Source organism: Echinococcus granulosus (genome assembly GCF_000524195.1).
Source record: "Echinococcus granulosus chromosome Unknown EG_S00057, whole genome shotgun sequence".
Classification (NCBI taxonomy): domain Eukaryota; kingdom Metazoa; phylum Platyhelminthes; class Cestoda; order Cyclophyllidea; family Taeniidae; genus Echinococcus; species Echinococcus granulosus.
Window position 1 is genome coordinate 235,309 of NW_020170437.1, and position 18,258 is coordinate 253,566.

Genomic DNA, 18,258 nt, shown 5'->3' on the forward strand with positions numbered 1-18,258 from the left:
CTTTTGCTGCTTTGAGCTTTTTGGTCCAGATATGTGTGCTTATGTACTCGAAACACGAAAAAATTCTGGCTTTAATAGTTCTAATCTGGAATAACACTCATGTGATTGTTTTTCCTTTTGCAGAAAGCATTAAAATTAGGATTGACAGTCAAATGTGGCGATTGTGATTGCCACTGGCTGTGACATATTTGAGATTTTGTACCTTACCCATAATTCTACGCTTTTTCGTTTAGTGTTTTTGCTCCGTTTGGGGTGTTGTTATTGAGTGTGCCCCCTTAACACTGGACTGGCGACGGGTATAGTCTGTTTGTACCGGGAAAATTAGGAGATATTTGCGAGGTAGCGATGGTCCAGTTTGCTCCAGCATGGGCTGACGGGTTGGGATCCCGGCTGGGGGGTCGACGCGTATCCGGAACCCCGGTTGGGAGTTCTAGGCGCTGTCGGGGCGTCCTCAATTCGTCTCACCTTCCAGGCACGAGGCCTGGACTCATCATCGTCGCGTTGGGGGTGGCCATTGGAGTTTGTGGTGTACACTTCGGCTCGATGGTCATCCCTCGGTGAGTACGTCAAGCAGCAGACAGGGTTTGTGTGGATCCAGCGGTGCAGGGATACGAACCTGTTAAGTTCCTTGTTGATTAGTTATTAACTGGAACCTTTTTTGTCTAATCAAATATAAGAATTTCGGTTTTCTCAACAAATTCCCTAAAAGGGTGGGGGTTTAGTAAAATAGGTTTTGCGGAGGACAGCATTGATGCGCTCGCTAGGTATCTGTGCTGCCCGGGGAGCTATGAACTTGCTCAAGGATTTAATTAAAAGGATGGCTAAAACTAACCTTGTTGGATTTAGTATACTGAAATAAGCAATATGTGTAAATAACTAATTTTTTACTTGAACATTAAGACACAGGCACTTCACAGAGAAGTCACGCAAGACTGCGAATGCATATCATAAATTTGGCTTAGTATTGAAATATTTAAAAGGTTCAATGCACCACTTTTACTTTAAATATATTTTGTTAAGGTACATCAAAATAATCAAAACGAAAACCCCAATTGGTCCTTGATACCTATTGGTTCATTTTGAGATAATATATGGCCTGGGCAAACGTGCCAACCCTCTCGCCTTTTTTATATCTTGCGATCTGTCAAACAATCAGGGGATATGCTGGCGAATTTCTATAATGTTGTAAATTGCAGGAACATTCTCATCTTTGTAATGTTACTAGTCGTTTGGTCCTCGGAATCCCACAATTCCACTGGCAGCCCACACTTGTTAATAAATTCCCATTTCCACTTGCGTATGCTCTTTTCAAAGTATGAAAGAAACGGGAGTATTTGCGTTCATGGTCTCGACAAACTTATTTGGAATATTAGGCACCCGGAGAGACAGGTGAGTCGGTGTCCCGTGATTTCGTCTCATACTCTGGTGTTTCATTACCACTTTTTCCAAAATCTTAAGTGTTTCACGGCTAAGGACATCGTAAAAGGCACATTGAAAGCAGATACGCTAAAGGAAGTCCTGCCTACACTTGTTTATGATCTTGTTGATCACAACTGCTCAATGGTTTTGGATGATCATCGTGACCATCATGACCACCATGATGAGCTAGTCCCTCGCCAGGATTGGAAGGGTATGTGATTCTGTTGTTGAGAGTTTTGCGGTCTACTATTCATGGTTTAACTTCTTCCTCGATAACATAAGGTTTTTCAGATATGCTAGTAAGTCAAACGTAGTCGCTAATGCATAGACATCTAATCGACCTTTGAATAACGCCTTTATTCGGTTCGCTTTGACTTTCGATTTTTTGATTTCGCATCCTCTCTACACATCAAATTGTGCTGCTCTATTTATTGCTCTAATTTCTGCAGTTTGGGGTGCAAGCATCGGCGCTGTTGTCGTTATAAGCATATCTGGCCTGGTTGTTGTCGCACTCGTCCCGTTGATATCGAGGAAAATATTCAGTGTTGTTGGGCAATTTCTTATCGCATTATCTGTCGGTTCTCTGATTGGAGATGCATTTTTGCATTTGATCCCTCACGTAAGCTTGTTGTCTTGCTAGATAACCATTCATTTAGTATTCGATTAGCTAAAATAAATTTGAGTCATATCTGGAAAAAAACAGTAAAACATGTAGAAATTTCTTTTGTGCATCGAAACCCCGTGTTTCAGATTTTCGGTTTGCCACTTTTTGCGTTTGTTGGTTATGTTCACGCTGAACCTAGCTTGTTTGTGGATCAGTGTACATTTCAATCAGCTTTTGCCCCCACTTTAGTGTGATCTATGTTCCAAACTATAGCAACGAATTGTCATGGCTTTCGGATGTCGTTTCACTTTCCTCGGGTTTTCGGATCTATCGATTCCGATGTGTGTTCTTTTAGGCTCTTTTGTTGGACGAAACAGGAAGCCATGGTCATTCGCACCATTCTCATGATGAAGAAGGTACTAGTCAACATGACGCGTTTGTGTGGAAGTCAATGATTGTCATTTTGGGCATCTACGCCTTCTTTTTAACGGAACGCCTTACCATCATTGGTCAAAACAGCACTTTTATGCGCAAATTGAGGCGCAATCAAGTATGTCCCTTTTGAAGATTCTCAGTTGTATAAATAGTATTTCACCAGGGAACATGCATGATATATATTACTGCTGCCAAGACTAAAACCATCTTGATTTCAGCCGAAATCGCATGAAAGTACAAACTGTTAGTGGGTTTTATAGGACTTTTATTTGGGATATTACATTTTTTCCACTACTTTGGATATTTGTACGAAGACCTCAAGTCGATTTGTGAAACCTTTATTCTGCTTTAGTTTCATTATCGAATTCAATGCCAGCTTCCATGCAACTTGTTTTACCCATTTGGAAAATTACTGGGGTCATCTTTCTTACCTTTCTCCTTGAAGAAACTAGCTTCAAAACCTGTGGCACCTGAAGAGATGTCCGGTCCGGTAGTCAATGCTGGCGCCTCCTTGCCGAACCGATCATCTAGCAGTACACCACTTACTCCGAGCACTCAGCCCTTTGTCAATTTGAATCACCTCACATCCGATCAAAACGCCTGTGCTAATCTCCTTGGTGATGCGGATGGCTCTTGCGGTATGGTAAGTGACGCATTACCTCATCATCATTAGTGTGTTTCTGCCTCGATTATGCTTGACTGACTGGTTGGGGTTGGATTACTGAGTTAATGCAAAGCTATTTCTTCTCGGTTATCCTATGTGTTTCATTTTGAAAATTGTCACACCTCTTTGAATTATACGCCCTGAAGTCAGGTTTTATGTCTGCCAACTTGAATAAACCGGATTTGGCATTTGTCGAGATACTGTCCATTGTCTACATCTCTTATGTTCCCATCTAATGGTATTCAATTCGCCTAGTATTTATGTTTAAAAAGTGCTACGATAGTAAATTCTTTCGAGAACTTCTTCCCAACATTGACCTTTCATGACTACAATGATGCAGTGCATGTCCTATTCTTCGTTCTTTTTGTCTTTTCATTGTCCTGGAGATGCCCTCTATACATCAAGTGCTTGTTTAAATTGCTTTCACTCATTTTTCAACCACTATCTTATAAAAAAACTGCGCCGAACTCTGGTCTTGGCAAGGTGTGCTTTTGGCCTCGTTCGTGTAGTGCTGATACATTACGTTCTTTTTTTGGCTTACACAAATAATGGGCTGATGGTGCCTCACTTATTGTACAATCTTCCGTAGACTGAAATGTCTGCATCCAGCCACCTCTGCAACCGCCCACCCTCCAGGCCTCTTAGTAACGCTCAGTGTTCCGAATTCCTCACCGGTAAGTGCTTGGAGAGTTCTACATTGAGAAAAAGGTGGGGCATTATTTTGAACATGCCTACCCTTTTGGGATTTGTTTAATCGTTATTTGGACTGTTGTCGAATCGAGATACATCCATTATTGCAATCGTGATTTCTGTCCGGACTCGAAATGTTTTATAAGTTTATTTCTGACCTGAGCTATCTGCTATTCCAGCGGCCACTGATATGTTATTTTTCCCATTGCTAGTCTCGAGGCCCCAAATTCTAGGTTTAATTTTACTTTATGTTGCATATGGTGCGCGCTGGCTTAGCTTTCGGTTTTCATGTCTACCATAACTTGACTATCTGGCAGGAGTGCATTTACGCACTTTTACCTCATTACGCGGCTAAAACCATATATTTGCCTTGCCTAATATAGACTTGATAATATTAATTTTTCTTACAAGTTTCTGAAACACTTCACAGGCTCGTTTCCTTATAACAGTGGTGTTGATATTTTTTCCAGATGGTAAGGGCACTATTGCCAACGGTTTGCAAGGGCATGTAGAGAACAACCGAGCAGATCTGCTGCTTTCTCAACAGTCACACCAACTCAATCTCGGTGTTACTAACAATGCTGTCTCCTTGACTCTTGATGAGGGTGCAGGTGATCCCTTGAAACAGACAAAAACTGACAGCGGCGATGATTTGGGGGAGGTTAGTTTGTGTAGATGCCCTTTTATAGGCTCTTCGATTTATACGTATATTTAAGTGTTTGACTCATTATTTAACCGTATTCTGATGGATAATAATAATTCGATGCACATTTCGTGGCAAGCATTTTTGGTGTATCCGCGTCAGAATTGTGATACACAAAAGGAAACTTAGTGATGCAACACATCGACTACTACATAATTACTTAATGCACGTACTAGTTTTGTTGTCGGTTTTATGTTCCTTTTTTTGTGAATCGGGATTTCGCCTAATGATACCTAGTTTTACTGTGTGTTTAAATCTGAATTCTGTTTTTCTCTACTAGGCGTCTGCGCATAAACTGTTTTGTTCGCTTGCGAATCTGGCACTATCAGCAGTGTCACCGCATTTACGTCCATAACCTCAACTCATTTTGTGTGCCAGCAAGCATGGCTTAGCCGTCAAATCCAACCGTGTGGCACGATTAACTCCGTTCGCCTGCGTCGGCGTGCGAACGCATTATCACCTTTTCAAAAACTAGTCCAAAACACGCTTGGACATGGGTCATGACCCGCTCTGCCAATTTCGTCATTCTTGTACACATCAGTAGGAATGGATCCGTTGTCTTTATCTCCTATAATATGCTCAAAATGAAAATGTTTGTTGGCCTGTATTTTGCTTCCCAAAACATTCCATTTTATGCTATACAGCTTTTGTCACTCCGTAAATCCGTAATTACATTGAAGTATCCCAATTATGTCTGAGACTGATATTACTAAAATCATTTCCGGTTTACATTCGACCTGTGTCGTTTTTTTGGCCTAAGTAGCTCCAAAAACAAGTTCGCAGTGCTGGGCCTGTTTACCCAAGCTCGTCTAACAAAAGAAGATCAAATATTTGCCAAAGGTTTATTGAAAAACACTTTTCGACCTTGTAATGAACCAGCTTTCTTTATTATTCCTTTATTTTTTTCCTCAGTTGAATTTTCATCATTTTTTGACAGCGGACTCCATTTAGATAGCCGATCTTTGGCCCTCGGGTCGGTTTGGTTTATTTTTCTCTTGCTTGTTTAGGTCCGGGTTAAAGCGATGGGGTTGTTGTCTTTTTTAAGCTCCCAAATTATTCAACCACAGTTGGAAGTCGGAAAATATAAGCACTACAGAATTATGACATCAATAAAATTCTAGGGATTTTATTGATGATTTCAACTTCTATGAATCAATGGGCGGATCTGGTATGGGTTCATTGTAGACACGATCGCTGGACAAGAGTTACCATGACGGCGATCATGAGCATCATGAACACGGTCACCGTCACCACCACCATCACCCGCACGGCCACGGACACCACTACAGGAAGCCCCATGGGCACCACCACGGCCACAGTCATGATCTGAGCTCGGTGAAGGCCATCGCGTGGACCATCATTGCGGGTGATGGGCTGCACAACTTTTGCGACGGTATCGCCATAGGCGCCTCCTTCGCAGAGAGTCTTCAGGGCGGTCTTTCTACCTCACTGGCCGTCCTCTGTCACGAGCTACCTCACGAGCTCGGTTAGTTTTACTTACTTCTCTCTCCTCCCCTCATCACCTTAATCAGCGAATTCCTTCACTCACGTTCTCCCACGATGTCAGTTGGAGAATATGACCTACTGCCTTGAAATGGGTTGTTTATTCATTTAAACTGGACGCCTATACTTCTCCTCTGGAATATAGCACGGATTCCCATATGAAGTCATCTTCCTAAGTATGAACCGTGAGCTCGTGACAGAGTTCACTTTCACGACAAGATGCCTATTGCAAACGGTATATTTCCAGAACAACGGAACACTAGTAACGAAAGGGGGAGCTTTCTTAAGATGGGTCGACCGTGAAAAGCTGTACCACCGCCGACGGTAGGGCATAAATCAATTCTTTTTTAAACTGAGTGAGTATCGTTAGCGTTGTGACAAAGCTAACAAAATAAATGTCAAAGGTTGTCCACATCATGGTAACCTTTACCGTTATCAAACTCTCAGCCACATGTATTACCACGTGGGACTTGTAGGTCGCTGGTATGAAACGGACTAAGTCAATGCGAATTTTGCAGTTTTTCGTAAATTTAGTAGAGTGCTTTGTGCTCACCCTTTGGCGACCATGGTTTGATTTGGTTGACACAAAGATATCATACTGTGGGCTAGCAAAATTATCTTGAAAACTAGTTACATTATCAAGGTTCTTACTAGGATAAGTACATCCCAATTAAATTGGGGTTAATAAATTATAACCGTGCGTTTAGAACATTTTTATAACTGATGTACTCCTTTACATTGGCTTGTCTATTTCATCACTATTTAACAACTGAATTATTTTGGAATTTTTTGATGTACTTTCTTTAGTTGAAAGTGGCCATGCAGTACATTCACGGTTATCTAGCCCTCTTGAACTTAGTATGAAATAACAAACTATCCTTGGGTATTATCATTTCTTTCCTCTACTACTAATGCACTTAAATGAAGACGAGTCAATAAAAATACCAGATCAAATCAACTAAACTAGCATCACAGATTCGTTGAAACATTGTGCCATCAATAATACGCCACCGGCAGTGGGGACAAAAGCCATTATTGCCACATTTTGTTATTGTGGTCTCCGAATATGGACTATTCACCACCATATTTGCGACATTGCCTGAGTTAGCTGACTAAAGATTTGTCCGGGTGTCTACTCAGTGCTCTTGCATTAATGTTAAAGGGTGCTAAACAATTGTCTGATTTCCCTACAACCCTCATCTGCAGGGGACTTTGCAGTTCTGCTGCACGCTGGCATGTCGGTGAAGGCAGCTCTTTTCTACAACACTCTCTCAAGTATCCTCTGCGCGGCTGGCATGGTGCTTGGTGTCCTGCTTGGCTCTATGCCCTCAGTAAATCTTTGGCTCTTCCTCATTACCGCTGGCATGTTCGTCTACATCGCACTTGTCGATATGGTGGGTCTCCTCTTTTCACCTCGCTAACGTACTCGAAAATGCTTCATTCTACATTACCATATTTATCAGAACCTTTAGCTACATGAGTGAGCCATTCCTCCGACCCCTGGATGTGTAATGACTTGGCATTTGCTTTGACAGTTTCACTATGGGTTTTTTTTCGCAGATGTCTTATGTGAACTGTCAACGCGGCCAACTTCTTCCGCATCAAATTAACTGTCGGTACTTGCCTACTAATTTCGTTCTAGTACACCTTTATTGATCCTTCGTTCACAAGATCACACTAGCGGAGACAATAAGGCGCTAGCATTGCTCTTGTGGCAATTTTTATAACAAGCAATTTAATGTTCTGGGTGAAGGCGATCTACATTCTCGGCATTATCATCTCACACTTTTAAGTACCCTTCAATGGATTAACTGGATGAAACATTTATCTCAAATAAAAGCGCAGGAATTCATAAGGTTTATTGTTTTTACTATTCTAGATGCCGGAGTTGGCAACCACTCACTTGAGCGGTCACCCTCACTGTCACACTCCCAGCATCTTGTTCTTTTGGCAAAATGTTGGCATGATCATCGGCGTCGCCATCATGCTGATCATAGCGAAGTTTGAAGGAGCTATGTGATAAACATTTGCTTCCTCCCTCAACTCTTTTCTGATTCCTCCCTCTTATCTCACTCCTTATGACGCCAATTCATACGGGGCTTAAAATTTTACCCCCTACCTCATGCGTTCTGCTCATCTTCAACATTGTCAAATTTGTAAGCCTCTGCCTTCTAACGAGCCTTCGTCATATCGTTTCTTAGCTAAATAACTCCTACTACCAAACATCCATGACGCCTTTCTTCCATTTCCAATACAAAAATCCTAGCTTTTGTTCTTCAAGTTTTTGTCTTAATTGTCACGGTGCGATAATGTGGGCGGTTGTTTCGGAGAGGTTAAACTAGATTTGCATTCAAAGCACTCACTGTTTTATATCTCTGGGTGAATAAACCTAAGTAAAAGGGACGTTCAATTGAACATTTCTAATGTCAACCTGTCGTAAAACTGATGAAATTCGTAGCTGCTAAAGGCGCTTCCGTCTTTTGACATTTTGTTGAGTACGATCAAAGCTCGGTATTATTCTACCCACTGTTGTCCGCCAAAACGGTAGCGTTGTCTGTTTTGCTTCCACATAAAATGGAGGATTTTGTGTTAAAAAAAATTTAATCGAAAAAGTCACGATTGCATTGCTCGTTTTTGCGCTTCTGCAAATTGCATCACATGGTACAACTGGCGGCCCATATTTTCACCCAACCTCTCCCGAGTAAATTCATTCCTTCCAGCTGTTCGATTCAGTATGCTAACGGCAAAATCGAGACAGTCGGTTTCCGAGCTCCTTGCTCCGGCTTCTACTCCTTCCTCTATCATTCGGTCCCATAGCGCTCCATCCACTGTGCCTGTCTCTGGAAATTCACAGACAATAGATTGTTTCCACGTCCTGGACCTGTCATGGCAAAATCGACCTTCATGTGGGGAGTAGCTCCTTACGCAGCCTTTGGTATCGATGACTCCACAGTGTAGCTCGTCCCCGATTGCAAAGTTGAGGAAGCCTCGATTCTGGTCGGAGGGTATGAAGGCGACACGCACAGGACACGTCCCAGGCATCACCGGTGTGTGCGCGTCTCTTACCGGTGGGAGCATCTCACAGGGCAGTGATGCAAATTTTGCCACTGTACCGCAGAATTGGCAGCAAAAGGCCCTCGACCTCAGGGCATACTGCCATGCGTCATCGTTTCCACAACACTTTGTTCTGAATTGATAGAGCGGTTTCAGCATGGTGCTCCTGCGCACTACGGTGCATGTATAATGCAGGCGCTTCGTTCAGGTAGTCATAGGCGCACACGTGCACCACGCCTAACATCCATCCATTGGATGGATGTGCGTGTCATCAGTGCACCAGTTTCGCATGCCTATTCGTTGGTGCCTTCTGCCGCGACTTATTCTCAACCCAGTGCCCACACTGTTTCCCCGCTTCAGTTAATAGAATTGTATTAAGCCAAAAAAAGACCAATGCCAGTACACCAGTCCTACTTTTCATTCCCAAATGGTGTCACATTACCAAATAGAACATCATCAGCGTCTTGATACCTTTCTTTTTTACTAATTCTCACCACTTTTGTTGGTTAGTGCGACGGCTGCGTCGACTGAGGATTGCAATTTCAAGAATGAAGGTTGTCAAAACGAAGCCCAAAATGGCTGTGAAGAAACTGATCGCCATGAAACGATAAAAACTGCTCCCTTCAATAATGTTAGTGGTAGTATCACGAATTCGAAAGACAAACAACTGTAAAGGGAAATGCGTATAATTAGTATTTATGAATACGGGCATTAAAATACTCAAGTGAATTTTTGGGTCAGGTAAATAATATACTTTTGGTTGCAATGGTGGCTGACACATGCATGGTATTTAAGTCAAATGTAAATAGCAGTCTATTTGAGATTCAAAATGCGATATTTTATCCAAATTTGCTGTCTATTGGATTCAGTAGTATAACTACGCAATGTGGTTATAAGCCCTAAAACGCCTTTTTTTCTGTACCTCTCTTAAAGCTACTAATGTTGGATCGGAAATTAGATTTAGTCGAGGGACAAGTGCTAGACAGGAGATCCACCTTCATAGTCGTGCATAACTATCTCGCCCATGAATTAACCTAGGAAGCTCAATTCACCTTGTAAGCGGTCTTCTCCTCGCCGTTGATTTCGTTAGTGGCATGACAGACACCCACGTAGATTAGGTCCTTGGGATCACCGAGCTCTTTTTTCACAAGCATCATGGAACCAGTGTCGTTTCGCATCACCGCGGTGGGCCAATTGGGCTGCAATCGCGCGGGATCACGCCAACGTCCGATGCCCGAGAGGCCTAGTCGCATCACCTCGGAGATGGCCCCTTTGCGCAGGGGGTAGGCGTCGAGGCTGACCAACGGCGCGGGGTTGCCGCTTGCCAGGCACGTCACCCACTCCTCCGAGTTTAGCACAAAGGCAACGTCTTTCTCGCTCACTTGGTCCGGTGGTGGTGGACTGATGATAATGTTTGAGGGCGGAAAGAACACACAAATTTTGGCAGTGGCACGTCTTATAAGTTGGAGTTGTAGTTTGTTCCAATCGGTGGAAAAGTTATACAACTTATTACCTATTTCTGGTCTAACCTCACAAGTTAGTATGGCGTTGTTGTGACTGTAGGATATATTCAGAAGGACTGGTGAGAAATAGATCAGCTTTTTGGGCGGATTTGCACCTGTAATTATGGCCGAAGCCACATGTAATGCTTTGGTCGTGGCATTTTCTACACGAGAGATTTTTAGTGTTGCAACGGTGGATAAAAGTCCAACGCCCAAAGGTTTGTCGTCCTCCACACAAAATGCCTGATAAGCCATGGCCTCACATTCAACAGATAGGATTTCTCCAACGTAGTAACAAGCCTCAGATCGAAAGGGAGACAGTCGTATTGTTGTACCTGTGGTATTGCGGACAAGACACACCGGTTGGGCTGATATTTGACTCAGCACCAAGTCAGTCGAGTGCCCAACCATTTTGGTGGCACCAAACGCACAGCCGTAGTAACCAAAATCATTAAAAGAACTCGGTTTTATATTCATTGCAAAGATTAAATCTCTTCCTTGTTGCTGTTGGTAAGCAATGAAGTTTGAGTGATTCGTAGTTACTGTTCCGTTAATAAGATCATGATGCGACAGATGATGTGCAAAGGGATTGCTTTCAGACGAAACCATGTTTACCTGGCGGTAAAGGCGAAACCATTGTAAATTTTTGGCAATTAAACCACTGTTCTCGGTTAGGATACTTGGACACACCACAGTGATTTGACCCGGGATTAAAACTATCTGCGATGAAATCTTCACCGTGGTAAATACAGTAGAGTTTTCATCGGCTAAAACAATAAACTGCACATCCTTCTCCGAGATCATATCTTTTCCACCACATTTGGACGCAGCGCGGCACGTGTAGACGTAAAACCCGGGACTTGGTAGATCCGACAGCCTTAGCTCTGATGAGCGCATCGTTTCTTTATGCTGCTGAGTGTCATTTAACTCTCTCGGCCGTGGAAGAGGTCCGAGCTTGTAAATCCAGTAAATAGTCGATTTCTCGAAGATTACTCCATCATCATAACAATTGAGAATTGCATTCCTTTTGAGGGGTTTGGTCACCTCCGGAGCAACCTTCAGCCTACTACTTGGTCCACATATACGAAGGGGTCCAAGCTTTCTTCCCAACTTCCTCTCTTCTGTTGTCTGCAAGCTCCAGTAGCACCCGATATACTTCATCGTATCACGGTACGCGTTCACATTCAGAGAATGTTCCAGAAGGTAGTAACTGTAGTAGCCAAATGGTTCAAGCTGATCTATGTGTAGATTTTGCCTGGACACCTGAGTTATTTGAGAATTTTGGAAAGTAAACTCAAAGATGTAGGGCTTGACATTCAAAGGAGAAGTGACGGGATATTTTATGTGCCATATGAGGCATCTGGTCTCCAAACGGTCGCCTTCAAGGAGTGTTAGCGATGTCGGGGACGAGTTTACTAATGTCCAAGCCTTTGAAGTCAATTTATGGGCAAGTAAAGGGGGCTCCTTTCTGGGGAATACAATAAGTTCTGGCTGAATATCCGCGTCATTATATCCCCCAAATAGGTAGAATCGACATACATAGCAGCCTGCGTCTGGAGTCTATCAATTACACAAGAAAGTGCTTTAGAAGTCTTTGGATATGCTCTAAAATCGTGCCAAGACTGAATGAGTCCAAGTTGACTTCCGATATCACAGCTTTAATAAATCTATCATATAAATAATCCAGTAAAAGCGGAATTAAAATCAAGTCTCTATTAAATTTAATATTGTTTAAAACAAGCATGTCGGAAAAGTATTTATCCGACATCGTCGGTCCCAATCGTCTAAATAGTACCTTGCATTCGTTTTCTCTTACCTCCCCGTTGGGGCAATCCTACGATTACAAGATTTTTATTAATTTGATTATAATTTATAGGCGAGGGCAACATTAAGTTCATTGCCAGACCTTATTTGATATGTGGAATATTTTTGCTCTAGTTATTTCGGGGTTATCTGCAATGCGTTGGTTAGCTTTAGGTTTCGGTAAAGGGGTCACTTAGGTGACTCGCGATTGTACCTTCACTAGGCGGCCTGGCCTACGGGCCATGCCGGTAGAACCAAGCCCTTTAATATGTCAAAAATATTTATATTCTATCCAAGCATCATGTCTTCTTTCGTTTTCAGGAGCAATTTTTCCTTTACCATTTGGTTGGGTGTCAAATACCTAGAAAAACTCGACGTTCTATTATGAGCTAATTCGAGCAAATAATAAAAATAAGGAAAATTTAAGTCCCTTTAGTTTGTTGCCGCTTTAAACTGGTTAGAAAAAATTCTAATGCAGAAATTGAGTCCCATAGGGGAAGATTCTCTACGCGAAGAAAATTGGACGGCTAATTTGCTGATTCATTCCCGTTATCATCTAGGCGTCTCTAGGGTCCCAAATTTTTATTTTCACCAATACTTTGGTGCACTTTCATAATCATAGATGCTCGTATGACATTTGAATTTTGATAAGACTCAACAATTTGTTTTATCATTAAACTCAGCATAAATTGCAAGACTTACCAAGGCACGAGATATTTGAATCCTCACAGCTTTATGACCTTGATTATCGTCAACACTTTCCACTTTGAATTCATCCAGAGGGATACTGCTCCACCACCCAATCGGCTTGAAGTGCTGAATGAAATAATATGCTTTGCTCCCCTCCTTTTGCATCTGGAAGCTTACATGAAACAGGGGTAGCTCTATAGGCTCTGCTGCAAATGTGACCTTCCCGAGTACATACAAGCTGTGTATCTCCTTGGAATCCTTGTTTTCCATAATCGGACATTCAATAGCCCACGGCTCACTTATGTTTATCATTCCCAACCTCGGATAAAGCGAACCTGGCACAGCCCAACGTCCATTTGAGTTACCGGAGGCATAATTGACGTGTGCCTCCTTCACTGCGCTATCGTTCCCGCCGTTGGAAACCTCACACTCCAATTTAGCCACACCCCATGCCCCTACTTGCCAGAATGACGGGGCTGCTCGAGACAAAGCGAAGTAATATGGCGATGTTTCTTCTTTTGGGATAAACTTTTTCGGGAAAAATCCTGGCTTTGATTTGGAGAGGATGGACGCACGGGTGGAATTGACAGGATTTTTATAGAAGGATATCCTATTTAGCCCCAAGCGAAAATTCCACGGATGTGCTTCCTTTATACGCCAGTTAAAGTTCGTCGGTGGTGGATAGGCAATAACTTCACATATCCACTCGTAGTAGCCAATGTTTATGTTCGTCAGAGTCGGTTTAACTGGGAAAAGATTGTCGATAGGATCACTAAGAAGACGATTGTCTTCATCCATTTCCCACGATGGTAGGGTTTCGCAAAATACAAATGCGTCAAAGTGCTTAATGGTGACCAGAGGAATGGTGTATTCTATAGCACGATTGTAGACATTCCCTTTAGGTACGTACGAAAGACTACATTTTGCAAAGGCAGCTTTTGGATGGGTGGTTAAATGAGTATTACTGGAGCTTCCACAGCCCCCATTTTCCCAAGTGGTGAATCGGCAAGGTGTTGTTGTGTTTACATTGCCTCCCCCTGTTTCCGAACAGATGACAAAACTTTCGCTCCTGTCTGCAAAAGCCATTTGGAGGGAATAACTCTGCTGCTCTCCTGTCACTGCCTCACAGACGAATGACATGCGGGTACCCAAGCGGGGAGTGTCGGAGTCGTCGGTAAAGGGTGCGGAGACCACTCGCCTTATCGTGGGTCTCATCGGACAGTTGGAGGTGAGGAGAATGCGAACTGGGTTGCTAGACTGCAAGGGAAGAGCAGTGAATCTCTTCGAAAGCAATTTAGGATAGCTTAGAACACAGTGTATGTCCGAATTTTCCGCCTCCTTGGGAAAAGCGGGCCAAATAAGGCGAGCGGATACTTTACGACCAATGTCTCGATACCTGAACCCCTGTTGAGTCGAATTAGTTCTAACTACCACTAAGTAGGAGCTACTACTGTTAGACCAGTAGACGAGATCAATTTGGTAGTTAATTCTTGTCATCTCAATGACACATTCAAATTCGGCCGAATCGTTGGCCTTTTGAGCCAACTGATTTATCAGAAGATATGGTGCCTTCAAACCCCCTTGGTTGAGTCTGATATCAATTGTTATAGAGCCTGATTGTGACTATAAGTGAAGAAAAAAATTAATAGAGATGAGTGTGTAGGCATTGCACTGCACGGAGAATTTAAAATTAACAGTCGTTTGATACGTGTTGATTTCTTCGTAAAGGACTAACAATGTGCAAGATGACAAAATCAAAAAGTTGCTTGACCATGCGTGCGAAAGCTTTGCAATGCGATTACTTTTTACATTTTTAGATATTATGCGCTTCTTCAATGAGAAAATAACTAGTACATGAAGTTTCTAAGGATTTTGAATGAATTTTCTAGCGAAACGTTTAATAGTTATTGAACGATTTCCACTTGTTAAATTAATTACTTTTAGGCAAACAAGAAAAAATAAACAAACTCCTACGTGCAGCGAAACAAATTCATTACTGATTAAAAGCTATTAAAGTAAAAACGTCGCGTTAGTTTCCGTCTGTTTGTACTGTTGCATATATAAAGTAAAAACAACCTCCCAAATACCTTATAGATCAAATGGTATTGTTCCATTCACGGCAAAAATGTTTGAACAAACTATTCCTTTCTCTAGTATTAAACGAATGTTAAACTCACCAAAATTGTATCAACACCTCGTTCATAGGCAAGGATGGCATCGCCATCGAGAGAAGCGTCCAGTTTTATGCTTCGTGACATACTGAGGCATGTGGATCCAGATCCACTGGATGCCGAATCTGCTAGTACTTTTTTGCATTTAGAGTCAAAGTATTTCTGGTTTTCAAAACCCTTTATAATGCTGGCTGCTGCAGTCTGATCTATGAAACACACTCTCAAATGTCTTTGTTCCTTGTCGAAAGGGCTTACTCGAATAACGGTAAAGAAAGTGATGCTTTCACCTTCGAACATAAAGCTTCGTAGATGAGATAAGAAGCCAAATCCTACAAAACTTTTGTTGTATACATCCGCCGGTTGTGAAAGGTTACAAATCGCGTCGAAGAGAGGAAGGCGTTTAATGAAAGTGGCTTGATGCTTGGTGGAATGGTCCGAACACTTTTCACCGAAAACATCACCATTGGTAAGCTGAACCGAGCAGTCGGGACTTCCTTTCGCCCAGCCAGATGGACTTGCAAAATAAACACTAATGACATGAACATACTTCATTTTCATGAGCCGCATAAATCCAGCTACATCGCCTTTATCCCAGCGATCCTGCGGAAGTACAACGGCGTGTGGACGATGGACTTGCAAACCATCCTCTCTTGTATTAAGAACGTTTTTGTCCACAGAAAGGAAACCCTCGGTAAGATCTACGGGGATTTTCCGAGGACATGAGTCATTATTTGCGTGATAGATTGGCTGAGGTCTGACAGATTTTGAAAACAGACCTTCAGCAAGCTGAAAACGCGAAAGTCCGTGAGTTAATGACTTCGGACCAGCATATAGTGAAGCCCTTTTTAAGACCTTGTTTAATATAGTGGTCGGATTCGTACTTATTCGTACATAATCGGCTCCATGAGCGAGTCCGAGAATGATCTGTTGCAATAAGTGGACATAGCGTTGGCCATAGAAATCCAAACTACTTTCAGCATCATGGGGATCTAGCAATGTATGCCCTGCGACCATTTGGGGTGAGTAAATGAGAGATAGGTCAAGTGATACGAAACGGTGTTCACAAAGACAAATAGTTAGAAAGAGGAGGCGTTCAATTCGGTACGTCTTCCCTACTAACTCATTAAAAGCACTGCATTGAAAGAGGAAGCTCATTCCCCTGTACCTGGCGTCATTAGGAACTTCTAGCCGGTCACCTTGGAATGCAGAATTCGGAAATGCATCTGGACTATCGAGAAAGACGTTTGGAGTGCCAGCAAGATTGAAATAAGTGGAAGAATTGAGGGATAGTAGTCGGCTGGGATCAACTTTTGTCCACTGATAGGTAGGTGGAGGAAAGCCCTTAGCTCCAGTGCACCGAATGCTGGTGCCTAATGGCACAGGATATTCCTGTAGGTGACGAACACTACCATAGAAGGAGAGATCCCCTTCCACAGCATGGAAAACTAGAATGTCTCGAGTATTCGAAGCAATGTGGCCTAACTCAAAATTATCTTTTAGGTCATTTTCATCTTTTATCCAGGCTGGAACATCCTTCTTTTCAGCCTTAGATGTTACCGAACAGGTAGCTTTCAGCTTTCCCCCATATTCTGCTTTACCATACCCACCGCACTGATAAAATTTGAATTTTTGCATTCGGTGCATACCCTCTCGTAAATTTAAGGTACGCACAAGCTTAAAAGGAAAATCCCATCTAGGTTTTGGCTCTTCTCTAGTAAGACTGAGAGACATGGAAAAATTAAAGCCGACTTCAGTGGTGGTCCAACAAACAATGTAGCCGACTTGCTTGGTCATGAAATAGGGATCCAGTGATTCGGTGTACTGATTGTGAACATCGCCTACTTTTATTGCTTTGGCCGGCACTACTTTATCGTAGATAAAGGTTTGAACGTTTATTGAGTCAGCAATGACAGTAAGACGTCTGTCTGTACAGACTTGTAGACGAACTGCACCAACCTTGACAGTGCACTCATAGATTCCGCTATCAGTCAACTCTGCAGCATTTTTTCGTAAGTTGAAAAACTTCTGTCCACTTTTTGCTTCTATCCAAAATCCAACCGGCAATGGCTCTGCACTAATTGAGCCGAGGGATTTCGTTTTCTTGCATTCAATTCCGTCAGGTGACACTAACACATCCAATGGGCAAAACATGCGAATTTTTTGGCCAATATGAACAACGGCTGGCCAGCCTATCTTCAGAGGGGTTACTCGGTAATCTGCTCCTAAGTCCCTGGAAAATAATTTCAAGTTAGTGGGAGGTATTTTAAGTAGCCAGGGCGCAAATCGCCTTATTATCCACTCTTTGAGATGTACTTCAGCTTGATCAGTTGTATGGGACGAATTCAATGCGTTAAAAGCCATAATTACCAAACCAACGTCTTCTATACTTGGTAGGCAACCGAATTCGATCACATTTGATTTATAGTGAGATTTGCATGGAACAAAATTAGGGTAACTTCTGTGTCTGGGATACCGAATTAGATAAGCCCTGACGCTGCCTCTTGGAATGCCTGGATTATATTCCACAGATCCGCTTATTTCCGTGCCCTCAATTTGGCGTTCTAGTACAGAATAAACTTGGGAAAGCTTCGTTCCGTCAAGAACTGATGCTAAAGTACTTTGAAGCGTTTTTTGAAGTTGAGGGACATTACAAGTGAGAGTGGATCCAATCAGAACGGGTGGAGCTGCCAATGAAAGCGTGCTTGTTTTCTTGAAGACTTCGTCATTGTCATAAAACTTCACAGTTAGAGCGTAATCCCCAGCCATGTCTTTGGTCACATGGAAAGCGTACAGGGAGACGATGCTCCCATCCACCCGTAAACCAAAGGAATTTTCCGGTCCACAATCTTGGTACTTACAACCTAACGGGCAGGTGAAAAAGCGCTCTGTTGTTGGCAAATTGGCCGGACCCGTATACTGACAGTCAATGATGGCGTCTTGGCGGTACTCCCATTTAACGGACCTGACTCTGGCCCCCAGGCGTGGAATAAACCACACAGACCAGTCTCTCTCAGTAATGG

The 18,258-nt window shown here is 42.7% G+C and overlaps 2 protein-coding genes across 2 annotated transcripts; one reads left to right on the top strand and one right to left on the bottom strand. All coding sequences in view use genetic code 11, as the record gives it.

The window, feature by feature from the left end:
- Positions 1-345: 345 nt before the first annotated feature.
- Positions 346-8,038, top strand: EGR_06463 (Zinc transporter ZIP10; the record flags this gene model as incomplete). Its single annotated transcript, XM_024495712.1, has 11 exons — positions 346-557; positions 1,197-1,389; positions 1,459-1,630; positions 1,869-2,038; positions 2,379-2,573; positions 2,904-3,101; positions 3,712-3,796; positions 4,283-4,473; positions 5,701-6,001; positions 7,225-7,412; positions 7,898-8,038. The coding sequence occupies 11 exons, from the start codon at positions 346-348 to the stop codon at positions 8,036-8,038; spliced, it is 2,046 nt and encodes a 681-aa protein (XP_024349873.1).
- Positions 8,039-13,031: 4,993 nt separating this feature from the next.
- On the bottom strand, positions 13,032-18,004 carry EGR_06464 (hypothetical protein; the record flags this gene model as incomplete). The annotated part of the gene is made up of 5 exons (XM_024495713.1): positions 13,032-14,104; positions 14,519-14,690; positions 14,877-14,930; positions 15,006-15,074; positions 15,245-18,004. 5 exons carry the CDS (start codon positions 18,002-18,004, stop codon positions 13,032-13,034), a joined length of 4,128 nt encoding a protein of 1,375 aa, XP_024349874.1.
- Positions 18,005-18,258: the final 254 nt, after the last annotated feature.